The 24,214-nt window shown below is 42.9% G+C and overlaps 1 protein-coding gene across 6 annotated transcripts in view; it reads left to right on the forward strand.

Annotated features, from left to right (window-relative positions):
* Nucleotides 1–24,214, forward strand: part of OFD1 (OFD1 centriole and centriolar satellite protein) — a 64,608-nt gene that overhangs the window by 38,171 nt on the left and 2,223 nt on the right. For 5 of the 6 annotated variants that reach the window (XM_082610567.1, XM_082610564.1, XM_082610562.1 and 2 more), the window contains 4 exons: nt 9,053–9,658; nt 10,144–10,264; nt 11,659–11,759; nt 21,198–21,317. In XM_082610567.1, the coding sequence (XP_082466693.1) occupies nt 9,053–9,658; nt 10,144–10,264; nt 11,659–11,759; nt 21,198–21,317 (948 nt within the window). The remainder of the gene's footprint in view (nt 1–9,052; nt 9,659–10,143; nt 10,265–11,658; nt 11,760–21,197; nt 21,318–24,214) is intronic. The other variant, XM_082610565.1, reaches the window with a different exon arrangement.

The following is a 24,214-nucleotide window of genomic DNA, read 5'->3' on the forward strand; positions in this document are numbered from 1 at the left end:
GTGTGTGTGTGTGTGTGTGTAAAACTTCTGACATTTGTGGAAATGTAATAATTGTTACTCATTGAATTGTTAGTAATTCTCATAGTAGGGGTAAAGCCATAGAGCCATGGGCCATCTTAGAAGTCAAACTCCCTGTCCGTTTCACGGATACCAGCCAGGTCGTCAGCTGAAGTGACTTGCTTTCACAGGTGCCCCATGCTTGGGGAAGCCTCATACCCCAGATAGGAAAGGTGTGGTAGTGATGCAGAGGCCCCCAAATTCATCCTGGACCTAGGCTTTCCTGTTTTATTTGCTACCCTGATAATAAGAGTGGTCTGCTCTTCAGTGGTTTTATATACTCCGTGGCCAGGTGTATATACCTGTGGGAGAAGCAGAGTGCCCTGGCAAAAAAGAGCACTGCTGCTGGAATCAGAAAATGGGTTTTGTACCCCAATTTTGAAGTTAGTTGTTTGGCCTTGGACATGTTGCTTTTAACTTCCTTGGGCCTCAGTTGCCCCCTTTGTAATGAGGATAATAATACCTTCTGTGCCATGGAGGACGAAGGGGAAAGGTGATTGGCTCCAGTACAGTGCCTGGGGCATATGAAACACTGGGGAGATGGCCACTGCTGCCATCTTATTACTACGTCTTCCTGTGGCTGCGTGACATCTGCCCCCCTCCTTCATAACAAGTGTTCCGAGGCTTAGACACTTCCTTCAGCTGCTTTCAAGCTCAGGGGAAGCTCCTGAGTGTTCGTGATTTTGAGCCTTCCTCAGTTCCTTCTTCCCACTCAGGCCCTTGGCCCCTTCTACCCACGCCACTTTTATTGTGGTCTCTTTACTCATCTCCACTCTTTCCCGTTCCTCATTTTCTCTCCACAGTTCTGCCTTTGCCAAACTGCCCACAGCTGAAACCTGTACCAAGCTCCTATCATTAGAAATAGTTTAATGAGGTTGGAAGGTTCTGGAACATGGGCATCACAAGCATCTGTCCCGTGGCATCATCAGGGTGGCCTTGCAGGAGAGGAGTGGTCACATTTGCTGGCTTTGCGTTAGGCCAGCACAGTGGCTCAATGCCTCGCTAACTGGGGGATTCAGCCGCAGTCCCCCATCCGTGACATGGGAGCCGTGAGAGTTCTGGGCCCACAGTGGTGGCCTGACTGCATGTCCTCCTTATCTGAGACTCAGGCCATATGCAGTGGATTTTGCCGCAGCCCTGGGAGTTCTGGGGCAGCATCCTATAGTGCGCCGCGTTCATTATTTTGAAGTCAAATGTGTGAACATTCATGCTGGGTGATATAATTAAAGATTATAAATGGGTTTATATCAGCTCAGGTCAGGTTTTTCAACCACATGAGTTCAAGTCTGGTTAGGCTTTGTCCCCTAATACCTTGTAAACACCTTTTCAGTTCTCAAAGCTTTTAGATTTCAAGGTCATGCATAATGGATTGTGAAATAATAACCTGCGTTACGAATGAAGGCATGTGAAGCAGTAGCTGGTACACATGAGCTCTCAAGTAAATGTTAAGAATTACTGTATGACCGTGCTTTCACAAACCTTTATTTTTTTTTATTATTTATTTTTTGCGGTACGCGGGCCTCTCACTGCTGTGGCCTCTCCTGTTGTGGAGCACAGGCTCCAGACGCCCAGGCTCAGCGGCCATGGCTCGCGGGCCCAGCAGTTCCGCGGCATGTGGGATCTTCCCGGACCGGGGCACGAACTCGTGTCCCCTGCATCGGCAGGCAGGCTCTCAACCACTGCGCCACCAGGGAAGCCCCAAACCTTTATTTTTTAATTTTTATTTATTGAAGTATAGTTGATTAACAGTGTTAATTTCTGCTGTACAGCAGAGTGATTCAGTTACACGTATATATATATTCTTTTTGATATTATTTTCCGTTATGGTTTATCATAGGATACTGAATATAGTCCCTGTGCTATACAGTAGGACCTTGTTGTTTGTTGTTTATCCATTCTATATATAATAGCTTACATCTGCTTACCCCAACCTCCCATTCCACCCGTCCCCCAAACCCCTCCCTCTTGGCAACCGCAAGTCTGTTCTCTTTGTCCATGAGTCTGTTTCTGTTTCGTAAATATGACACAATTGAACACATCTTAGATTCCACATGTGGTAGCACATGGTATTTGTTTTCTCTTTCTAACTTACTTCACTTGGTATGATATTCTCTAGTTGCATCCATGTTGCTGCAAGTGGCGTTATTTTTTTCTTTTTTTTTTTTTTTTTTTTACAGCTGGGTGATATTCCATTGTGTGTGTGTGTGTGTGTGTATATATATGTATATATCACATCTTCTTTATCCATCCATCTGTTGATGGACATTTAGGTTTCCATGTCTTAGTTCTTGTAAATAGTGCTGCTGTGAACATACGAGTGCATATATCTTTTTGGATTAGAGTTTTGTCTGTATACGTGCCCAGGAGTGGGATTGCTGGATCATATGGTAATTCTATTTTTACTTTACTGAGGAACCTCCATACTGTTTTCCGTAATGGCTGTACCAACCTACATTCCCACCAACAGTGTAGGAGGGTTCCCTTTTCTCCACACCCTCTCCAGCATTTGTTATTTGTTCTGTTATTTGTTCTATTCTGACTGGTGTGTGGTGGTACCTCATTGTAGTTTTTTTGTTTTTTTGCGGTACGCGGGCCTCTCATGGTTGTGGCCTCTCCCGTTGCGGAGCACAGGCTCCGGACCCGCAGGCCCAGCGGCCATGGCTCACGGGCCCAGCCGCTCCGCGACATGTGGGATCTTCCCGGACCGGGGCACGAACCCGCGTCCCCTGCATTGGCAGGCAGATTCTTAACCACTGCGCCACCAGGGAAGCCCCTCTCATTGCAGTTTTGATTTGAATTTCTCTAATGATTAGCGATGTTGAGTGTCTTTTCATGTGCCTGTTGGCCATTTGTATTTCTTCTTTGGAGAAATGTCTACATAGGTCTTCCGCCAATTTTTCGATTGGGTTGTTTTTTTTTTTTTGTTGAACTATATGAGCTCTGTGTATATTTTGGAAATTAAGCCGTTGTTGGTCGCATCGTTATCAAATATTTTCTCCCATTCTGTGGGTTGGCTTTTGTTTTATGGTTTCCTTTGCTGTGCAGAAGCTTGTAAGTTTGATTAGGTCCCATTTGTTTATTTTTGCTTTTATTTCTATTGCCTTGGGAGACTGACCTAAGAAAACATTGGTACAATTTATGTCAGAGAATGTTTTGCCTGTGTTCTCTTCTAGACATTTTATGGTGTCATGTCTTATGTTTAAGTCTTTAAGCCATTTTGAGTTTATTTTTGTGTATGGTGAGAGGGTGTGTTCTGACTTCATTGATTTATATGTAGTTGTCCAACCTTCCCAACACTACTTGCTGAAGAGTCTGTCCTTTTTCCATTGTATAAGTATAGTCTTGATTCTTTTGTCGAAGATTAATTGACCGTAGGTGTGTGAGTTTATTTCTGGGCTCTTTATTCTGTTCCATTGATCCATATGTCTGTTTTTGTCTCAATACCATGCCGTTTTGATTACTGTAGCTTTGTAGTATTGTCTGAAATCTGGGAGGGTAATGCCTCCTGCTTTGTGTTTTTGCCTTAGGATTGCTTTGGCAATTCTGGGTCTTTTATGGTTCTATGTAAATTTTAGGATTATTTGTTCTAGTTCTGTGAAAAATGTCATGGGTCATTTGATAGGGATCACATTAAATCTATAGATTGCTTTGGGTAGTATGGCCATTTTAACAACATTCTTCCAATCCAAGAGCATGGGATATCTTTCCATTTCTTTGAGTCATCTTCAGTTTCCTTTATTAATGTTTTATAGTTCTCAGAGCATAAGTCTTTCACCTTCTTGGTCAGGTTCAGTTCTAAGTATTTTATTTTTTGAGGTGTGATTTTGAAAGGTATTGTTTTTTTACATTCCCTTCTGATATTTCATTGTTAGTGTAAAGAAATGCAACAGATTTCTGTATGTTAATCTTGTATCCTGCTACCTTGCTGAATTCGTTTATCAGTTCTTGTAGTTTTTGTGTGACGTCTTTAGGGTTTTCTGTATATAGTATCATGTCACCTGCATATAGTGACAATTTTTACCTCTTCCCTTTCAATTTGGATACCTTTTATTTCTTTGTCTTGTCTGATTGCTGTGGCTAGAACTTTCAGTCCTATGTTGAATAGAAGGGGTGAGAGTGGGCATCCTTGAGTTGTTCCAGAGTTTAGCAGGAAGGCTTTCAGCTTTTCACTGTTGAGTATTACATTGGCTGTGGGTTTGTCATAGATAGCTTTTATTATGTTGAGACATGCTCCCTCTATACCCACTTTGGTGAGAGTTTTTGTTTGTTTGTTTGTTTGTTTGTTTTTTGCGGTATGTGGACCTCTCACTGCTGTGGCCTCTCCCATCGTGGAGCACAGGCTCCGGACGCGCAGGCCGAGCGGCCATGGCCCACGGGCCTAGCCGCTTCGCGGCATGCGGGATCCTCCCGGACCAGGGCACGAACCCGCTTCCCCCGCATCGGCAGGCAGACCCCCAACCACTGTGCCACCAGGGAAGCCCTTGGTTAGGGTTTTTATCATGAATGGATGTTGAATTTTGTCAGATGCTTTTTCTGCATCTATTGAGATGACCATGTGGTTTTTGTCTTTTGTTGATGTGGTATATCATATTGATTGATTTGTGTATGTTGAACCATCCTTGTGAAGTTGGGATGAATCCCACTTGGTCGTGGTGTATGATCTTTTTTATGTGTTGTTGGATTTGGTTTGCTAATAGTTTGTTGAGGATTTTTGCATCTATATTCATCAGAGATATTGGCCTGAAGTTTTCTTTTTTGGCGGTGTCTTTGTCTGGTTTTGGTATCAGGGTGATGGTGGCTTCATAGAATGTCTTTGGGAGTGTTCCCTCCTCCTCACATTTTTGGAAGAGTCTGAGAAGGATCAGTACAAGTTCTTTGTATGTTTGGTAGAATTTGCATGTGAAGCCATCTGGTCCTGGACTTTTATTTGTAGGGAGTTTGTTGACTACACATTCTGTTTCACTTCTAGTATCCGTCTGTTGAAATTATTTATTTCTTCTTGATTCCATTTTGGAGGGCTATATGTTTCTAGAAAGTTGTCCAGTTCTTCTAGGTTGTCAAATTTGTTAGCATATAATTGTTCATAGTATTCCCTTAGGGTTTTTTATATTTCTGTAGTATTGGTTGTTATATCTCCTTTTTCCTTTCTTTATTTTGTTTCTTTGGGTTCTCTGTCTTCTTAGTGAGCCTGGCCAGAGGTTTGTCAATCTTGTTTACCCTTTCGTAGAACCAGTTCTTGGTTTTATTGGCTTTTTCTATTTTTTTAATCTCTATTTTATTTATTTTCTCTCTCATCTTTATTATTCCTTCTGGTGACTTCAGGTTTTGTTCTTCTTTTTCTAATTTTTTTAAGTGGTAGGTTAGGTTTTTTATTTGACATTTTTCTCTTTTTTTTTTCTTTTTTTTGTTTTTTTTTGAGGAAGGCTTGTATCACTATGAACTTCCCACTAAGAACTGCTTTTGCTATGTCCCATAGATTTTTTATGGTTCTGTTTTCATTGTCATTTGTCTTGAGGTATTTTTTAATTTCTTCTTTGATTTCATCATTGATCCATTGCTTTTTTAGTAGCATGTTGTTTATTCTCCATGTAATTGTTTTTTCCCATTTCTTCTTCTGTGGTTGATTTCTAGTTTCATGCCATTGTAGTCAGAAAAGATGCTTGAGATAATCTCTGTACTCTTAAGTTTGTTGAGGTTTTTTTTTTGTGCCCTAGTATGTGGTCAGTCCTAGAGAATGTTCCATGTGCCCTTGCGAAGAATGTGTATTCTGGTTTTCTTTTTGTTCTGTTTTGGATGTAGTGTTCTGAAGCTATCAGTTAAATCTAACTGTTATGTTGTTTAGTATCTCTGTCGCCTTACTGATTTTTTTTTTTTTTGTCTACAAGATCCGTCCATTGATGTGAGTGGGATGTTAAAGTCTCCTACTATTATTCTTGTCAGTTTCTCCCTTTATGTCTGTTAGTATTTTTTTTTTATGTATTTGGGTCCTCCTGTATTAGGTGCACATATGTTGATGTCTGTAAAATCCTCTTCTTGTATTGATACTTTTATCATTGTATAGTGTCCTCCTTTATCTTTCTTTATGGCCTTTGTTTTAAAGTCTATTTTGTCTGATGTGAGTATTGCAACCCCTGCTTTCTTGTCATTTCCGTTTGAATGAAATACCTTTTTACATACCCTCACTTTCAATCTATGTGTGTCCTTTGCCCTAAAGTGGGTCTCTTGTAGTTAGCCTATTGTAGGCTCTTGTTTTCTTTTTAATCCAATCTGCCACTTTGTGTCTTTTGATTGGAGCAGTCTGCTTACACTTAAGATGATTATTGATAGATATGTATTTATTGCAGTTTTAAGCCTTGTTTTCCCATTGATTTTATATTTGTCCATTTGTTTTTGTTTTTCCTTGTGTGGTTTGATGATTTTCTTTTCCATTATGCTTACGTTCTCTTGTTTTTGTTTTTTGTGAATCTCTTATATGTTTTTTATTTGTGGTTACCCTGTTTTCAAGTATGTTAACCACATTCTGTATCTACTTGCCTTAGACTGGTAGCCATATAGGCTGAAATGCATTCTAGGAAATGAAAAAATAATCTACACTTTCTTAATCTCCTCCCCCACATTTTAAGATTTTGATGTGCTCTTTTACATCTTTATATTCATTCTTTTGCTGTTCATTGTGGTTATCGTCATTTCACAGAAATTTTTTGATGCTTTTTTAATCTGTGTACTGGCTTATTTAGTTGATTTGCTTTTTTCTCTTTTCTATTTAGAGAAGACCTTTCAATGTTTCCTTTAGGATAGGTTTAGTGTTGCTGTATTCTTTTAGTTTTCACTTGTCTGAGAAATTCTTAATCTCTCCTTGTATTCTAAATGATAATTTTGCTGGGTAGAGTATCCTAGGTTGCAGATTTTTCCCTTTCAGGACTTTGAATCAGTCCCTCGCCACTCCCTTCTGGCCTGCAGTGTTTGTGTAGAGAAGTCAGCTGATAGCTTTATGGGGGTTCCCTTGTAATTAACTCCTTGTTTTTCTCTTGCTGCTGTTAGCATCTTCTCTTTAACTTTTACCATTTTTATTATTATATGTCTTGCTATAGGTCTCTTTGGGTTTATGTTGTTTGGGACCCTCTGTGCCTCCTGCACCTGGTTATCTGTTTACTTCTTGAGGTTTGAGAAGTTTTCAGCCATAGTTTCTTCAAATACATTTTCGATCCCATTTTCTTTCTTCCACTTCTGGAATCCCTATTATGCGTAGATTGGCACACTTTATATTGTCCCATAGTTCTCTTATACTGGTTTCATGTTTTTTTTCATTTTGCTTTCTGTCTGCTGTCCTGATTGGGTGATTTCCATTATTCTATCTTCCAGATCACTTATTCATTCTTCTGCATTATTTGTTCTGTTGTGGCCATGCTGCACAGCTTGCGGAATCTTAGTTTCTTGACCAGAGATTGAACCTGCACCCTCGGCAGTGAAAGTGCAGAGTCCTAACCACTGGACCACCAGGGAATTGCCTGTTCTTTTGCATTATTCATTCCACTATTCATTGCCTTTAGTTCAGTTTTCATCTCGGCAAATGAATTTTCTAATTTTTCTTGGTTCCTCTGTATAGTTTCTAGTTCCTTTTTACAGTACTCTGCATTTTTGTCAATATCCTTTCTTAATTCCTTCAGTATTTTCCTTATCTCCTTTTTGAAATTGGTGTCTATGAAACTGAAGAGATCTGTTTCATTGTTTGTTCTTTTAGGGGAATTTTCTTGGTCTTTTAACTGGGAGCGGTTCCTCTGCTTCTTCATTTTACTTATATTTCTCTTATTCTGTGAGTTTAGGAGAATCAGTTATCTACTGTGGTCTTAGAGGGCTATTTATATGTGGCATCATCCCTGTGTAGCGTCTGTGGATTTCATATTTTTTTGGCATGAGAGCCATTTTTAGTATGGATGCCTGTCGCCTCTTTCCTCAGTGTGTGCTGGTCATTATCCCCTTGATCGAGGGGGTGTGCAGTTGCGGCAGCTGCTGCCCAGTCCTGGAGTTCTCAGCAACAGTGGGGTCTCGTGCACCCCTGGAGCACACAGTGGGAGCAGAGGCAGCTTGCAACTGCTCCTGGGGCCTGGGAAGGCAGCTGTGGTGGCTTGCGACCACTCCTGGAGTCTGGGAGGGCAGCGGTGGTGGCAGCTGGAGACTGCTCCTGTAGCTCGTGTAGGTGGTGTCCTACTGCCTTAGAGCACGCACAGCGAAAAAGGCTGTAGTGGTGGGTCCCACCCCTCCCCTCGCTCACCCCCCACACAGTGACACCTGGCCTCCTCTGCCTACACCCTCAGGTGTGGTTGCATCAGACTTCAGCTCCTTCAGGCTGTTTCCACGCAGCCCACCCCAGTCCTCTCCCTGGGTCTGATCTCCGAAGCGTGAGCTTCAGTACCCAGCCCCAGCCCACACTGGCGGACGTGCATATCAGGCTGGGGAGTACAGGGCGGTGGCACAGACCTTTTGTGCAAGGTCTCTCTCCAGCCTAGCTGCTGCAGACTGGTTGCTGCGTTCTCCTCTGAAGCTCTCTGTCCCGGCTGATCTCCACAGCGGTGAAGGGACTTCCTGGGGTGCAGGAACCTGGCTTCTTTCACAGCTCCCTCCCAGGGTGCAGGTCCTGTCCCGATTCCTTTCTCACTTTCTTTTTTTTTTTTTTTTTTCTTTTTTCTTTTGTCCTACCTGGTTGCATGGAGATCTTCTTGCTCTTTCAGATGTCTCAGGTCTTCTGCTAGCGTTCCGTAGGTATTCTGTGAGAATCGTTACACATGTAGATATATTTTTGATGTATTTGTGGGAGGAGGTGAGCTCCATGTCCTGCTCTTCCACAATCTTGATTGCTCCCTCCACAAACTGTTTAATGTCCCAGTTTGCCCTTATTACTTTGATTTTTCAGAAAAGAAATTCTCAATATATTTTAATTTGATTCTCCACCTTTTCCCTTCCTGTCTCACACTGTCTGTCTGTTTGTAACCCGTAGCTCTGGAGAACGAAGTGTACCGCAACACGAAGCACTCTTTGTTAAATCACTCCATCAGTGGGTTAATGAGTGGCAAGGAAGGACCTCGTGATGACGACATAAGCAGGGATTTCTTGAAAAATCCTCTGAGACAAGAGGAACTGATGGCACGCCCAGTTATACCACAGATCCCCAGTTACCCAAATGCCAACACAGAGAGTAGTTCCCCCGATTCCGACCTTGAGTTTGTAGCCAATACTACGGCAAGGGTGAGAGAGCTGGAGCGAGAGGCCGAGCACTTGGAAAAAGCTTTCCAAAACTACCATCGAAGGGTCAGTCGGTGCCCCGCCAAGAGCCCATCGGCAACCAGGAGCCAGCCCACCCTGAACCTGCTGAGAGCTCTCAAGAACGTCCCTGCAGGTGCTCCTGAGAGGTGTGTTTTTGCAGAGGCCAGAGTTGCCTCTCAGCAGCCTCTGTTGAATGTACACAGAGGGGACAAGAGTGAGGTATCTGATGTGCCAGGCAGCACACCCTCAAGGTCACACAAGGACACGGCCTCCAGACGCCTCTCCTCCTCTTCCCTCCCCAAAGCAAGGAGAAGCCTTGATAGTGAGATGTACCTGGAAGGTAAGCTACTGCCACAGGGGTTGCGGGATGCTCTGGATGTGGGTGGGTTGGTCCTCATTGGCCCAGGATGAGGACCGCAGGAGTGCAGCCAGCACAGGAGCAGGTCGTGGGAGCCGGGCCCAGGAGAGCCCTGCCTGTGAACCGCGGGCTCCTGGGGAACCACGGCGTCTCCCCCGAGTCACAGTTGGTGTGGGAGGCCATGGGATAGAGCAGCAAGTGCCAGAGTATTGCTTGGCACAGAAAGGTGTTCAGAGAATGACAGTGGCTTTTCCTTGGCTGCCGGTTAGTCTCATGTGTTTTCTTGTTACCGCTGCAGTTTCATTCAGGTGCCTGAATTGTCAGTTCTGTGGATCATTTACACATACTCCACTGTTTGCAAGGATGATAGAATTCATTGTCAAAGTAATAGAACTCTTTAGAAACTACACTGCTGTCTTCTCCACACAGTCTGTAACATGCTCACCCTGGTTCCTCCTGCCTTGTAGGTCTGGGCCAGTCCCTGGCCGCTGTCCCCTGTCCCGACAGAACGCTGCAGCCTTCGCCTGCCGAGTCCAGGCACAGCCTTTCCGTGCACTCGCTCTCCAGCCCTGCGGAGCAGAAGGCCGGGTATGTACCGCCTTCTGCCCAGCCTCTGCCAAGGCTGGTTGCTGCCTATGATCTCGGTCATGGCATGTTTGGGTCTTTTAGGTGATATTAAAGACTATGTGGCAGTGTAGAACTTGCAGTCAGATTGTGAGATGTGTGATCTTTGGGAATCATCTGAATTACCTGGGGGAAAAAAGACTTCTTTTAGCAAACGAGTAATTTTCACTCGTTTGCTAAACTTGATGTATAGAATATGTACTATGGATGGGCTTCCCTAGTGGCTCACTGGTTGAGAGTCCGCCTGCCGATGCAGGGGACGCGGGTTCGTGCCCCGGTCCGGGAAGATCTGACATGCCGCGGAGCGGCTGGGCCCGTGAGCCATGGCCACTGAGCCTGTGCGCCCGGAGCCTGTGCTCTGCGACGGGAGGAGCCACAACAGTGAGGGGCCCGCATACCGCAAAAAAAAAAAAAAAAAAAAAGAATATGTACTATGGTATTAATAAGCATTTGCATAGTTCCATGAATAGACTTGGTTTATAAAGATAAAACAGATGTACAGACTCTGCAAAAGCAAATAAATTCAGTGTAAACTTAAAATAGTTTCATACATCGTTAAAAAGTCACAAATATTCAGGCATTTAAATATAAGCAAATAAGGTTCCACTTTGTAAATCATTGAAATAAATTCGAAAGTGGTAGTGGGTCCTAGGATATGATGGCTGAAGCAGGATGCAGTGGGTGTGTTGAGAAGCTCGGGGGAGGGAGGGGCAGGCTGGGATTCGAGTCACGTGGGGGACTCCTGCCTGTGCCCAGTCCCCGTGGCAGGAGATTCTGACTCCTTCATTCTGGGCTCAGGCCTAGGCATCAATGTGTTGATGCAGTTCTACTGTACAGAGTTGAAAACTGCCACATGTGCCTGTCCTGGTCCTCAAGTATGTAATATTTTTTATATCACTAGTTCTGTGCTAAAGCCAAGAGGAGAGGCAGGACACACATGGGCCGAGGTGGGGTACTGTGGTGTGTTGCATCTTCAGCTGGCTTATGCTAAAGGTGTACACAGCTTTTCAAAAACCTGCTGTCAAAAATTTTTGTAGTTCTTTAAAAAAAGAAAAAAAATTCCTCCTAGGAACAGCCTTGAGAGTGCAACGTTATTCTTTGTTAACAGTGGTAGTACCTAGCTCACAGCATGAGGTGGTCTGGAGGAGTGACTGAGTTAAAGTGTATTAACTGTTTGGAATGATGCCTGGTGCATGGAGAGCGCCCAGTGCACCGTAGCTCTTATTGTCTATGAGACCACGAAAAATTAATTTTCTAAAGCATTTTCTCGAGTCACAGAAGGCTTTTTCATCACCCTGTGCTCTTGTGTCTTATATTATTAAAGCTTCACATTCTTGAATTTTATTCTTCCCATCCAGTCTTTATCAAAGACAAACAGAACTTCAGGACAAAAGTGAATTTTCAAATCCGGACAAGCTAGCTTTTAAGGATCATGAGGAATTTGAACCATCTTTTGAATGTAAGTTTAAATATTAATACTTGTTTTTATAAGTTCAAAATGTAGAAAGTTTAGTTTTGGCAAAACATACCCATTGTTGTAAAAAATAAAGCAGTTACAAATTAGGACATTTTTATTTTATGATAGAACCACACATACAGATACAGTGCCTCATTTTTGTATCAGAAAGATTTTCAGGTTCTGAGTTCCATTTATTAAAAATTTCAGGATAACTAATTGCAAAGTCAGATCTAAGCCCATAAGTGAATCCTTAATTTATGAAGTTTAGGATTGCCTCAGGTTTAAAATAAGTAACTTCTTAAAATTTGCTTTTTTTTCCTCTTTTATGCAATGTGAAAAAGTTATTACTTTTTTTTTTGAATTATACTGATTCCATCAATTGCCTCAGATTGAGAAAACCCTTTCTTAGTTAGAGAATGGAGGTAAAAGAGTATTAGCTTAAGGGCTTCCCTGGTGGCGCAGTGGTTGAGAGTCCGCCTGCCCGATGCAGGGGACCACGGGTTCGTGCCCTGGTCCGGGAAGATCCCACATGCCGCGGAGCGGCTAGGCCCGTGAGCCATGGCCGCTGAGCCTGTGCGTCCAGAGCCTGTGCTCCGCAACGGGAGAGGCCACAACAGTGAGAGGCCCGTGTACCGCAAAAAAAAAAAAAAAAATATATATATATATATATATGTGTGTGTGTGTGTATATATATATGTGTGTGTGTGTGTGTATATATATATATATATATATATATTAGCTTAAGAGTCTTAAGAGTCTAGAAACTGGTGTCCTGACTTTTGGCCCTGCCTTATACTGAAGCAGGAGGCTCCGAGGTAGAACAGTCTAAAATAAGGATGTAGAGTGAACCAGCTCTGAGGTTCTTTCTGGCTTGGCAAGTCTTGGTTTTTTTTTGGTTATAGAAGCTTTATTCATGATAGCCAGAAGTTTGAAACAACCCAGGTATCCTTCAATTAGTGAATGGTTAAACAGATGATGGCAACTCTATACCGTGAACTACCACTCAGCAATTACGTGAAACAGACTATTGATACATGCAACAGTTAGCATGGATCTCCACGGAATTAGCTTAGTGAGAAGAATCAATCCTAAGATTACATACTATAATAGCTAGTTTATATAACATTCTTTTTTTATTGAAGTACAGTTGATGTACAATATTATAGAAGTTACTATTTTTAGAGGTTATACTCCATTTATAGTTGTTATGGAGTATTGGCTCTATTCCCTGTGTTATATTGGGAAGTCTTTTTTTTTTCTTATTGGAGTATAGTTGATTTACAATGTGGAGCTAATTTCTGCTGTAGAGCAAAGTGACTCAGTTATATGCATATATACATTTTTTAATATTCTTTTCTATTATGGTTTATCCCAGGAGATTGGATGTAGTTTCCTGTGCTCTACAGTAGGACCTTGTTGTTTATTCATTCTAAATGTAATAGTTTGCATCTACTAACCCCAGACTCGTAGTCCATCCCTCTCCCTCCCCCCTTCCCCCTTGGCAACCACAAGTCTGTTCTCTATGTCTGTGAGTCTGTTTCTGTTTCATATATAGGTTCCTTTGTGCCATATTTTAGATTCCCCATTCAAGTGATATCATATGGACTTTGTCTTTCTCTTTCTGACGTACTTAGTATGATAATCTCTAGGTCCATCTGTGTTGCTGCAGATGGCATTATTTTGTTCTTTGTTATGGCTGAGTGGTATTCCATTGTATATATGCACCACATCTTCTTTATCCATTCATCTGGCGATGGACATTTAGGTTGTTTCCTTGTCTTGGCTATTGTGAATAGTGCTTCTATGAACATAGGGGTGCATATATCTTTCTGGATTCGAGTTTTGTTTGGGTATATGCCCAGGAGTGGGATTGCTGGACCATATGGTAATTCTATTTTTAGTTTTCTAAGGAACTGCTATACTGTTTTCCATAGTGGCTGCAACAACTTACATTCCCACCAACAGTGTAGGAGAGTTCTCTTCTCCACACCATCTCCAGCATTTATTATTTGTAGACTTTTTAATGATGGCCATTCTGAGTGGTGTGAGATGGTACCTCATTGTAGTTTTGATTTGCATTTCTCTGATAATTAGTGATGTTGAGCATCTTTTATTTTTTTATAAATTATCCCAATATGTGATTCATTAATGTTTAACTTATAATTTAGAAAATACTTTGATCTACATATTATTTGGTCTACCTGATTCAAACCTTACTCTACTAAAATATGTTCTCAACAAAGTAGAGTGTTAAAACACAGTCAAATAATGATATATCACTCCTCTGCTCAAAACCCTATACTGGCTTCTCAAGTATCTCACTCAGATTAAAAGTCCAGGCCCTTACACTGAGGTTAACAGTTCTCTCTGTGGTATTCACTGTCCCTGCAAATCTTCCCTTTTTGCCTATAAAGGGGTCTCAAATTATCACCATTAGTATTACCCATTCAGTTCAGGACCATTAAAACCAATTAAGTCATGGGACTTCCCTGGTGGTCCAGTGGTTAAGAGTCTGTGCTTCCAATGCAGGGGGCACAGGTTCCATCCCTGGTAGGAAACTTAAGATCCCACATGCTGTGGCCAAAATAAATAAATAAATAAAACCAATTAAGTCAGGTGATCTGGAACATGCACTCTGGCCCTCTTGATCTAGTTCCCTTTACTTCTCAGATCTCAGCTCACTTTCCTGGCTCATTCAGTTTAGGCACCCAGGCCTCCTGGCTCTTTTCCCAACACTGTACCCTTTTTATATATTGTCACATTCAGTTTGCTAAAGTTTTGTTAAGAATTTTTGCATCTAGAGCATCTTTTCTTTAGTGGCCATCTGTATGTCTTCGTTGGAGAAATGTCCATTAAGGTCTTCAGCCCATTTTTCGATTGTGTTGTTCTTTTGTTGTCGAGTTGTATGAGCTGTTTGTATATTTTGGAGATTAAGCCCTTGTTAGTCGCATCACTTGCAAATATTTTCTCCCATTCTGAGGGTTGTCTTTTCATCTTGTTTATGGTTTCCTTTGATGTGCAAAAGCTTATAAGTTTGATTAGGTCCCATTTGTTTATTTTTGTTTTTATTTCTATTGCCTTGGGAGACTGACCTAAAAAACATTGTTACAATTTATGTCAGAAAATGTTTTCCCTAGGATTTTTCGTAGGATTTTTGTTTTGTTTTGTTTTGTTTTTTTGTTTGTTTTTTGCGGTACGTGGGCCTCTCACTGCTGTGGCCTCTCCCGTTGCAGAGCACAGGCTCCGGACGCACAGGCTCAGCGGCCATGGCTCACGGGCTCAGCCGCTCCGCGGCACGTGGGATCCTCCCGGACTGGGGCACGAACCCGCGTCCCCTGCATCGGCAGGCAGACTCCCAACCACTGCGCCACCAGGGAAGCCCTTTCGTAGGATTTTTATGGTGTCATGTCTTATGTTTAAATCTTTAACCCATTTTGAGTTTATTTTTGTGTATGGTGAGATGGTGTGTTCTAAATTCATTAATTTACATGCAGCTGTCCAACTTTCCCAACACCACTTGCTGAAGAGACCGTCTTTTTCCCATTGTATATTCTTTCCTTCTTTGTTGAAGATTGACCATAAGTGTATGGGTTTGTTTTTGGGCTCTCTTCTGTTTCATTGATCCATATGTCTGTTTTTGTGCCAGTACTATGCTGTTCTGATTACTGTAGCTTTGTAGTACTGTCTGAAGTCTGGGAGGGAAATGCCTCCTGCCTTGTTTTTTTGCCTCAGGATTGCTTTGGCAATTCTGAGTCTTTTATGGTTCGATGTAAATTTTAGAATTATTTGTTCTAGTTCTGTGAAAAATGTCATGGGTCATTTGATAGGGATCACATTAAATCTGTAGGTTGCTTTGGGTAATATGGCCATTTTAACAACATTCTTCCAATCCAAGAGCATGGGATATCTTTCTATTTCTTTGAATCCTCTTTAATTTCCTTATTTATGTTTTGTAGTTCTCAGTGTATAAATCTTTCACCTCCTTGGTCATGTTTATTCCTCGGTTTTTTTGTTTTTTGGGTTCTGGTGCGATTTTAAAAGGTATTGTTTTTTTTACATTCCCGTTCTGTTATTTCATTGTTAGTGTAAAGAAAGGCAACAAATTTCCGAATGTTAATCTTGTATCCTGCTACTTAGCTGAATTCATTTATTAGATCTGGTAGTTTTTGTGTGGAGTCCTTAGGGTGTTCTATATATTGAATATAGTGTCATGTCATCTGCATATAGTGACCATTTTACCTCTTTCCTTCCAATTTGGATATCTTTTATTTCTTTGTCTTGTTTGATTGCTGTGGCTAGGACTTTCAGTACTGTGTTGAATAGAAGAGGTGAGAATGGGCATCCTTGAGTTGTTCCAGATTTTAGTAGGAAGGCTTTCAGCTTTTGGGTATTACATTGGGTATTACATTGGCTGTGGGTTTGTCATAGATAGCTTTTATTATGTTGAGACATGCTCCCTCTATACCCACTTTGGTGAGAGTTTTTATCATGAATGGATGTTGAATTTTGTCAGATGCTTTTTTTGCATCTATTGAGATGACCATGTGGTTTTTGTCTTTTGTTGATGTGGTGTGTCACATTGATTGATTTGCGTATGTTGAACCATCCTTGTGAAGTTGGGATGAATCCCACTTGGTCATGGTGTATGATCTTTTTTATGTGTTGTTGGGTTTGGTTTGGTAATAGTTTGTTGAGGATTTTTGCATCTGCATGCATCAAAGATATTGGCCTGTAATTTTCCTTCTTGGTGGTGTCTTTGTCTGGTTTAGGTGTCAGGGTGATGGTGGCTTCATAGAATGTCTTTGGGAGTGTTCCCACCTCAAGTTTTTGGAAGAGTTTGAGAAGAATCAGTATAAGTTCTTCTTTGTATGTTTGGTAGAATTAGCGTGTGAAGCCATCTGGTCCTGGACTTTTGTTTGTAGGAAGTTTTTTGACTATGGATTCTATTTCACTTCTAGTGATCGGTCTGTTCAAATTATTTATTTCTTCTTGATTCCATTTTGGTGGGCTGCATGTTTCTAGAAAGTTGTCCGTTTCTTCTACGTTGTTGAATTTGTTGGCATATAATTGTTCATAGTATTGTCTTAACGCTTTTTTGTATTTCTGAAGTATCAGTTGAGATTTCTCCTTTTTCATTTTTTTATTTTGTTTATTTGGATTCTCTCTCTTCTCTTCTTGGTGAGCCTGGCCAGAGGTTTGTTAATTTTGTTTACCCTTTCAAAGAACCAGCTCTTATTTTTACTGATTTTTTCCTATTGTTTTTTAAATCTCTATTTTATTCATTTCCTCCCTGATCTTTATTATTTCCTTCCTTCTGCTGACTTTCAGTTTTGTTTGTTCTTTTTCTAATTCTTTTAGGTGGTATATGAGGTTATTTGAGATTTTTTTTGTTTGTTTTTTTGAGGAAAGCCTGTATCGCTATGAACTTCCCTCCAAGAACTGCTTTTGCCATGTCCCATAGATTTTGTATGGTTGTGTTTTCATTGCCATTTGTGTCAAGGTATTTTTTTTCCTTTTTTTCAATATTCATTTATTAATTTATTTGGTTGCACCAAGTCTTGGTTGTGGCACGTGGCATCTTTGTTACCGTGTGTGGGATCTTTAGTTGCAGCATGCGGGATCTAGTTCCCTGACCAGGGATTGAACCCAGGCCCCCTGCATTGGGCACATGGAGTCTTAACCACTGGACCACCAGGGAAGTCTCTAATTTTCTTTTTGATTTCCTCGTTGACCCATTGGTTTTTTAGTAACATGTTGTTTAGTCTCTTTGTAATCGTTTTTTTCTCATTTCTTTTTCTGTGCTTGATTTCTAGTTTCATGCTGTTGTGGTCAGAGAAGATGCTTGAATTAATTTCTGTACGCTTAAATTTGTTGAAGTTAGTTTTGTGCCCTAGTATGTGGTCAGTCTTAGAGAATGGTCCATGTGCACTTGAAAAGAATGCATATTCTGTTCTTTTTCTTGGATGTAATGTCCTGAAAATATCAATTAATTCTAACTTTTCTACTGTATCATTTAGGACCTCTGTTGCCTTATTGATCTTGTCTAGAAGATCTGTCCATTGATGTTAGTGTGTGTTAAAATCTCCTACTACTATTGTATTCCCATCAATTTCTCCCTTTATGTCTGTTAGTATTTGTTTTATGTATTTGGGTGCTCCTATATTACGTGCATATATGTTGATGCGTGTAAAAGCCTCTTCTTGTATTGATCCTTTTACCATTATATAGTGTCCTTTATATTTCTTTATGATCTTTGTTTTAAAGTCTATTTTGTCTGTTATGAGTATTGCAACTGCTACTTTTTGTCATTTCTGTTTGCATGATATCTTTTTCCATCCCCTCACTTTCCATCTATGTGTGTCCTTTGCCCTAAGGTGGGTCTCTTGTAGGCAGCATATTGTAGCCTCTTGTTTTTTTAATCCAGTCTGCCACTGTGGGTTTTTTTTAATTAATTAATTTATTTATTTGGTAGTGCTGGGTCTTAGTTGCAGCACATTGGCTCCTTAGTTGCGGCAGGTGGGCTTCTTAGTTGCAGCATGCATGTGGGACCTAGTTCCCTGACCGGGGATTGAACCCAGGCCCCCTGCATTGGGAGCACGGAGTCTTAACCACTGCGCCACCAGGGAAGTCCTGTGTCTTTTTATTGGAGCATTCAGTCCATTGACATTTAAGGTAATTATTGATACATATGTATTTATTGCCATTTTAAATCTTGTTTTCCAGTTGATTCTATATGTTTCTTCTTCCTTTCTTTTCGTGGTTTGAGGATTTCCCTTTATGCTTGTGTTTTCTTTCTGGTTTTTGTGAATCTATTGTATGTTTTTGACTTGCAATTGCCCTGTTTTTCAAGTATGAACCCCTTCCTGTATCTGCTTGTTTTAGACTAATAGTCATATAGGCCCAAACACATTCTTAAAAAAGTCTACATTTTCTTACTTTCCTTCCCCACCTTTTATGGTTTTGATGTCCTTTTTTTTTTTTTTTACGTCTTCATGTTTATCCTTTTGCTGTTCCTTGTTTTATCATCGCTTTCACAAATTGGTTTTAGATTTTTTTCTTTTTGATCTATATACTGGCTAATTTAAGTGATTTACTTTCCAATAGTGATTTCGTCCTTCCTGTATCTTTTTGTTTGTTTTCTATTTAGAGAAGACCTTTCAGTATTTCTTTTCAGATAGGTTTAGTATTGCTGTTTTCTTTTCGTTTTTGCTTGTCTGAGAAATTCTTTATTTCTCCTCCTCTTCTAAATGATAATCTTGCTGGGTAGAGTATTCTAGGTTGCAGATTTTCCCATTTCAAGACTTTGAATATATTTTGCCACTCACTTCTGGCCTGCAGCATTTCTTTAGAAAAATCAGCTGATAGCCTTATGGGAGGGTTCCCTTTTAATTAACTCTTTGTTTTTCTTTTGCTGCCTTTAGAATCCTCTCTTTAACTTTTGCGATGTTTATTATAATATGTCTTGGTATAGGTCTCTTTGGGTTTACCTTGTTTGGGACTCTCTGTGCTTCCTTATCTGGATATCTGTTTCTTTAGGTTTGGCAAGTTTTCAGCCATAGTTTCTTCAAACACATTTTCTATCCCCTTTTCTCTTTCTTCTCCTTCTGGAATCCCCATTATGGGTAGATTGACCTGCTTTATATTATCCCATTGGTCTCTTACATTGCTTTCTTGTTTTTCCATTTGGTTTTCTGTCTGCTGTTTTGATTGTGTAATTTCCATTATTCTGTCTTCCAGATCACTTACTGTTTCTTCTGCATTATTCATTCTGGTATTCATTGCCTTTAGCTCCCCTTTAGTCTTGGCAAATGAATTTTCTAATTTTTCTTAGCTCCTCCTTATAGTTTCTAGTTCCTTTTTATAGTTATCCACATTTCTGTTGATAGCCTTTCTTAATTCCTTCAGTAGTTTCTTTTCTTTTTTTTTTTTTTAACTCAGTGTCTGTTAGACTGAAGAGGTCTGTTTCATTGTTTGTTCCTTCAGGGGAATTCTCTTGGTCTTTTACCTGGGAGTGGTCCCTCTGCTTCTGCATTTTACTTATATTTCTCTTACTCTGTGAATTTAGGAGAAACAGTTATCATCTACTGTGGTCTTGGAGAGCTATTTATATGCAAAAGCGTCCCTGCGTAGCTTGTGTGAGTTTAGTATTCTTTTTGCGTGAGGGCCGTTTTTGGTTTGGATGCCTGCCGTCTCTTTCCTCAGTGTGTGCTGGTTGTTACCCCTGTGATAGGAGCTGTGCAGGTGTGCGGCCAACACATCCTCCCAGGAGGGCAGGGGCAGTGATTGGTGCCCGGCTGTGGGATCCTCGGCAGTGGCAGCGGTTGCACCCGCCCCCAGAGCTTGTGTAAGCAGTGCCCTGCCACCTGAGAGTGCGCATGGAGAGAGAAGCTCCTATAGTGGTCCTGCTCCTCTCCTTGCACGTCCCCCAACAACGGCGCCTTGCCTATCTGGCCGTCCCAGGCTTCTTCCCATACTCCCCCAGTTGTGACACACCACACCCTACTGCCCTCAGGCTATCTCCCCGGTTCTGACCTCTGAAGCCTGAGCCTCAGCACCTAGCCCCCAACCACCCCAGCAGGCTGAGGGGGTGCCGGGTGGCGGCACCAGCCGTCTGTGCAGGTCTCTGTTTTGCCCTCCGCAACCCGGTTGCTGTGCTCTCCTCCAAGTCTGCGAAGCTCCCCCTCTTTCCCAGCTGATCTCCCCACCAGTGAGGGGACTTGCCAGGCTGCGGAAACCTTTCCTTTTTCGCAGCTCCTTCCCGCGGGCGCAGGTTCTGTCCCGATTCCTTTCTCTCTCTTTTTTTTCTTTTTTTTTTCTTTTATCCTACCCACTCACCTGGCGTTTTCCTCACCCTTTTGGAAGTCTGAGGTCCTCTGCCAGTGTTCAGTCGATGTTTTGTGAGAATCATTCCTCGTGTAGATGTATTTTTGATGTATTTGTGGGAGAAGGTGAGCTCCATGTCCTACTCCTCCACCATCTTGATCCAATCCCCCAGGAAGCCTTTATATTTGTATATTAACCTATTGTTTGCCTTGTGAGCTTCATCCTCAAGTCTGAGTGTATAGTATTTTGAACAGGTAAACGAAAGGGCTTAGTATGTTTTACCAAATCTTTGTAATGAACTTCATTAACTTTGTTAAATCATTGATATTTAAATAGAATTCAAATGATTATCTGCCAAGCCAGGTGAATTCTTCTGTCACTGGATTGATTTTCCTACTGGGTAACAAATTGAATTTGTAAATGAATCTCCTAAGAATGCTTTGAGAAACAGGTACATTGGCAAGTGGCTAGGATGACTTCCTAGAATCCTGTAAGGAAAGAGCTGGCCCAGTTGCTTTGTCTGAAACTTAAGTGCTCAGCAAGGAGTTTTCCACCCTCCCTTCTCTTGCTGCTGCTGTGAAGGACTCATGGGGGACTCGTTTGCACCTCCTGTAGATGCAGGGAACGTGCCGAGGCAGTTTGAGATGGACGGCCTCCATCCTGATGGCAACATGCCTCATGTGGACGGTGCTGCAGTCACTGTGCCTGCCAGACCTGTCTCTTCTCAGTACCCAAGTAAGTTTTTCTTTAACTAACAAGATATGTTAATAATAATATTTAATATTATTTTTCTTTGTGTCTCTTTGCTTCCTTCATGCCTTAAAAACTTAGGAAAGTTAACCCTTTATATTTCAGTCTTCAGAAAAGCTGATGATATTGGAGGAAAAGTGATCATCAGACTTCACTTGTCTGGACCACTTTGTCTCTCCCCTTCCCTTCTCCAGACTCCCCCCTTCCCTTAGCAGCATGTGGAGGGGGAGATGGGAGCTTTGGTTCGGGGCTGGGCCAATAGCCAGGTCCTTTTCTCCTTGGACCAAAGTGCTGAAGCCTTATACTGGCAATTCCTCAAGTAAAACTACCTAGTAGTTGTTTGCAAACGTTCGGAGAACATCATCCCCCAAACCTACGTAAAGCCTCTTGTAAGCAGTTTGTTTGAAGTCACAGTACTCAGGAATATGTGAGTTGCTGACAGAAGCAAGAGATTTTTGAGAGGGTTGATTTTGCTGATTCCAGTGTAAATCATTCTGGAAAGCACTCAGGGCAACTTGATCAAGAGCTTTTTCTGTGCTGGGCACTTTCATGAGGGCTGGGAATTCAGCAGTGAACCAACCCAAGTCCCTGCTTCACGGAGCTTCTAGTGGAAGGGTGGGACGGTCAGCAGGCCATCACCAAGGACCTCCACTCGGATGGGTACTGAGTAGGGATGGTGGCCACCTGAGAGCAGACCTGATGGGCAGCCATCTGGCAGAGATGGGAATAAAAATAATAGAATAGGGCTTCTCTGGTGGCGCAGTGGTTGAGAGTCCGCCTGCCGATGCAGGGGACACGGGTTCGTGCCCCGGTCTGGGAGGATCCCACGTGCCGCGGAGCCTGCGCGTCCGGAGCCAGTGCTCCGCAACGGGAGAGGCCACAGCAGTGAGACACCCGCGTACCACAAAAAATAATAATAATAATAGAATAAGGGCAACCAACTGAGTAGATAGGCGTTCTGCCTCTGAGATGGAATGGAGATTATAATAATGGCTTTTAAAATGATTATTAAGTAGTGTGGCTACATTTTGATCATTGAGAAATTCTCTGCTGTTCATTTCACCTCTGCATCTGGGCCCAAAGAGAAATGAAAAGGCTGAAACTTGGTATCTTTGAGGTGCCCAGTGGAAAAGCTTCTCTCTTTTTTTTTTTTTTAAACTCTTAGTCCAAAGAGGTTTTTGTCCAAGAGGTTTTTGTATGCCACTCTGCAGCCACAAAGTATACCCCACGGCAAAGAAGGAGCCCTTTTTTCTTCCTTCTTTAACTTTTTAAATTGGCACCAAACAGCATTCCTATCTGAGATCACTGTTCCATGGGAGAAAGCGACACCATCTGGGAGTGACCCTTCTCCCCCAGCAAGGAGGCAGAAGGTTGCATTTCTGCCTGTGGAAATGACCAGCTGCCGCCTCTGGTGTCCAAGTTCATGGCCAGGATCAAGGGACAGAGAAGACTGTTACCTCTGTCCTATTAGGAAAGCTAGCTCAGTTCTGTTGGTGATGTAGAACAGGGCATAGCAAAGAGGTTCCTCTGGTGAATCTACGAGTTTGTCTGTTTCTCAGCATTGTTTAGTGGGGAAGAAATGAGGTTGTAGGCTGGAGCTGGCGGAGAAAGGTCAGCATAATCGTCAGCGGGACTGGAATTTAATTAAACCTGTGAGGCGCGGGGACTTGTGCTGTGGGCTGTAGGGAGGCGACAGATAATTAAAGTATGCGCCTCGCCTGGAAGGAATAGAAGGAGTAAAAAGATACACAGGGTTTTGGACAAGGCGGGCACAAAATACCGTGTGAACATGGCGCTGGGGAGGCTTCCTGTCCCTGTGGGGACACGTAGGCGCGCTTGGGTTGGGGCTCGCGGGGTAGGTGTAGGGTTTTGTGGGAGGGGTGGCGGGGGAGGGAGCACGTCGGGTCGGGCAGCCGGCGGACGTGAGGGTGGGAGCAGGCAAGAGCAGCTGGAGTCGGGGATCGGTGAGTGTGCTGGCGCAGGTATAGGGTGTTTCAGGTGCAGGAGTGGTGGTGACGGGGAGGAAGTCAGTGCAGAAAGAAAAAGGCAGGGTGTCGGGGCCTAGGCTGCCGTGGGTGTGGACTTTGCCGGAGCAGAGACGCGCACAGCAAATCCTGGCCTTCGGGGAGTGACTGGTGCTAACGAAGCGGGGGGCGGGGCTTGAAGGCCGAGCAACTGGTGTTGGGGAGAGCGTAGACTCCGGTATTGGAGCTGTGCAGGAGCTGGTGGTCAGGACCCTCACCGCAGCAGCGGGAGCCGGAGGCAGAAGCCGTAAGCCCTAGTGGCTTGGTGGGCAGAGCGTAGAAAGAGCGCAGTGAAAGGGACAGGAATGCAGCTGGCAGGGAACTGCCCCGCTGACAGCACGGATGTGAGGCCTGGGAAAGAGATCAGGACGAGAGAGAACGTGTGGGGATGACCAGGACGGAGGCGGTAACCAAAATCCCAGGGAGAGATCAGCCTGGAGGAAGTGGGGTGACGGCAAAGAGGCCCAAGCGGGGAAGCGGGGAGGGTGGTGGTGTTGTCGTGCTCCGGGCCCAGGAGACCTGAGTGCCTCTGTGGGAGTGGGTGGCAGGTGGGGAGTGACAAAAGTGCTGTGGAAGTAAATGGGGACGAATGTGTGTGCATCAGAATTCTAAGGATGGCCCCATTGGGCTTCGAAACCAATGCAGAGGCAGAAATGCAGGGCTCGCCTTGGCAAGGATGGAGGAGGGAGGAGATGGGGGCAGAGGGGAGGACAGTGGATGTCGTGGTGCTGAGGATGACCTGGGCTCATCTCAGTGAGGTGAGAGGTGGGCGGGGCTCGCTGCCGGGAGTGGGTCTGGAGCCTCCAAGGCCGTGAGGGGGGAGCAGTTGCTCAAAGCAGGTGCACAGAGGCGGCCGAG

The sequence above is a fragment of the Mesoplodon mirus genome (assembly GCF_964341445.2).
Source record: "Mesoplodon mirus genome assembly, chromosome: X".
NCBI lineage: Eukaryota > Metazoa > Chordata > Mammalia > Artiodactyla > Ziphiidae > Mesoplodon > Mesoplodon mirus.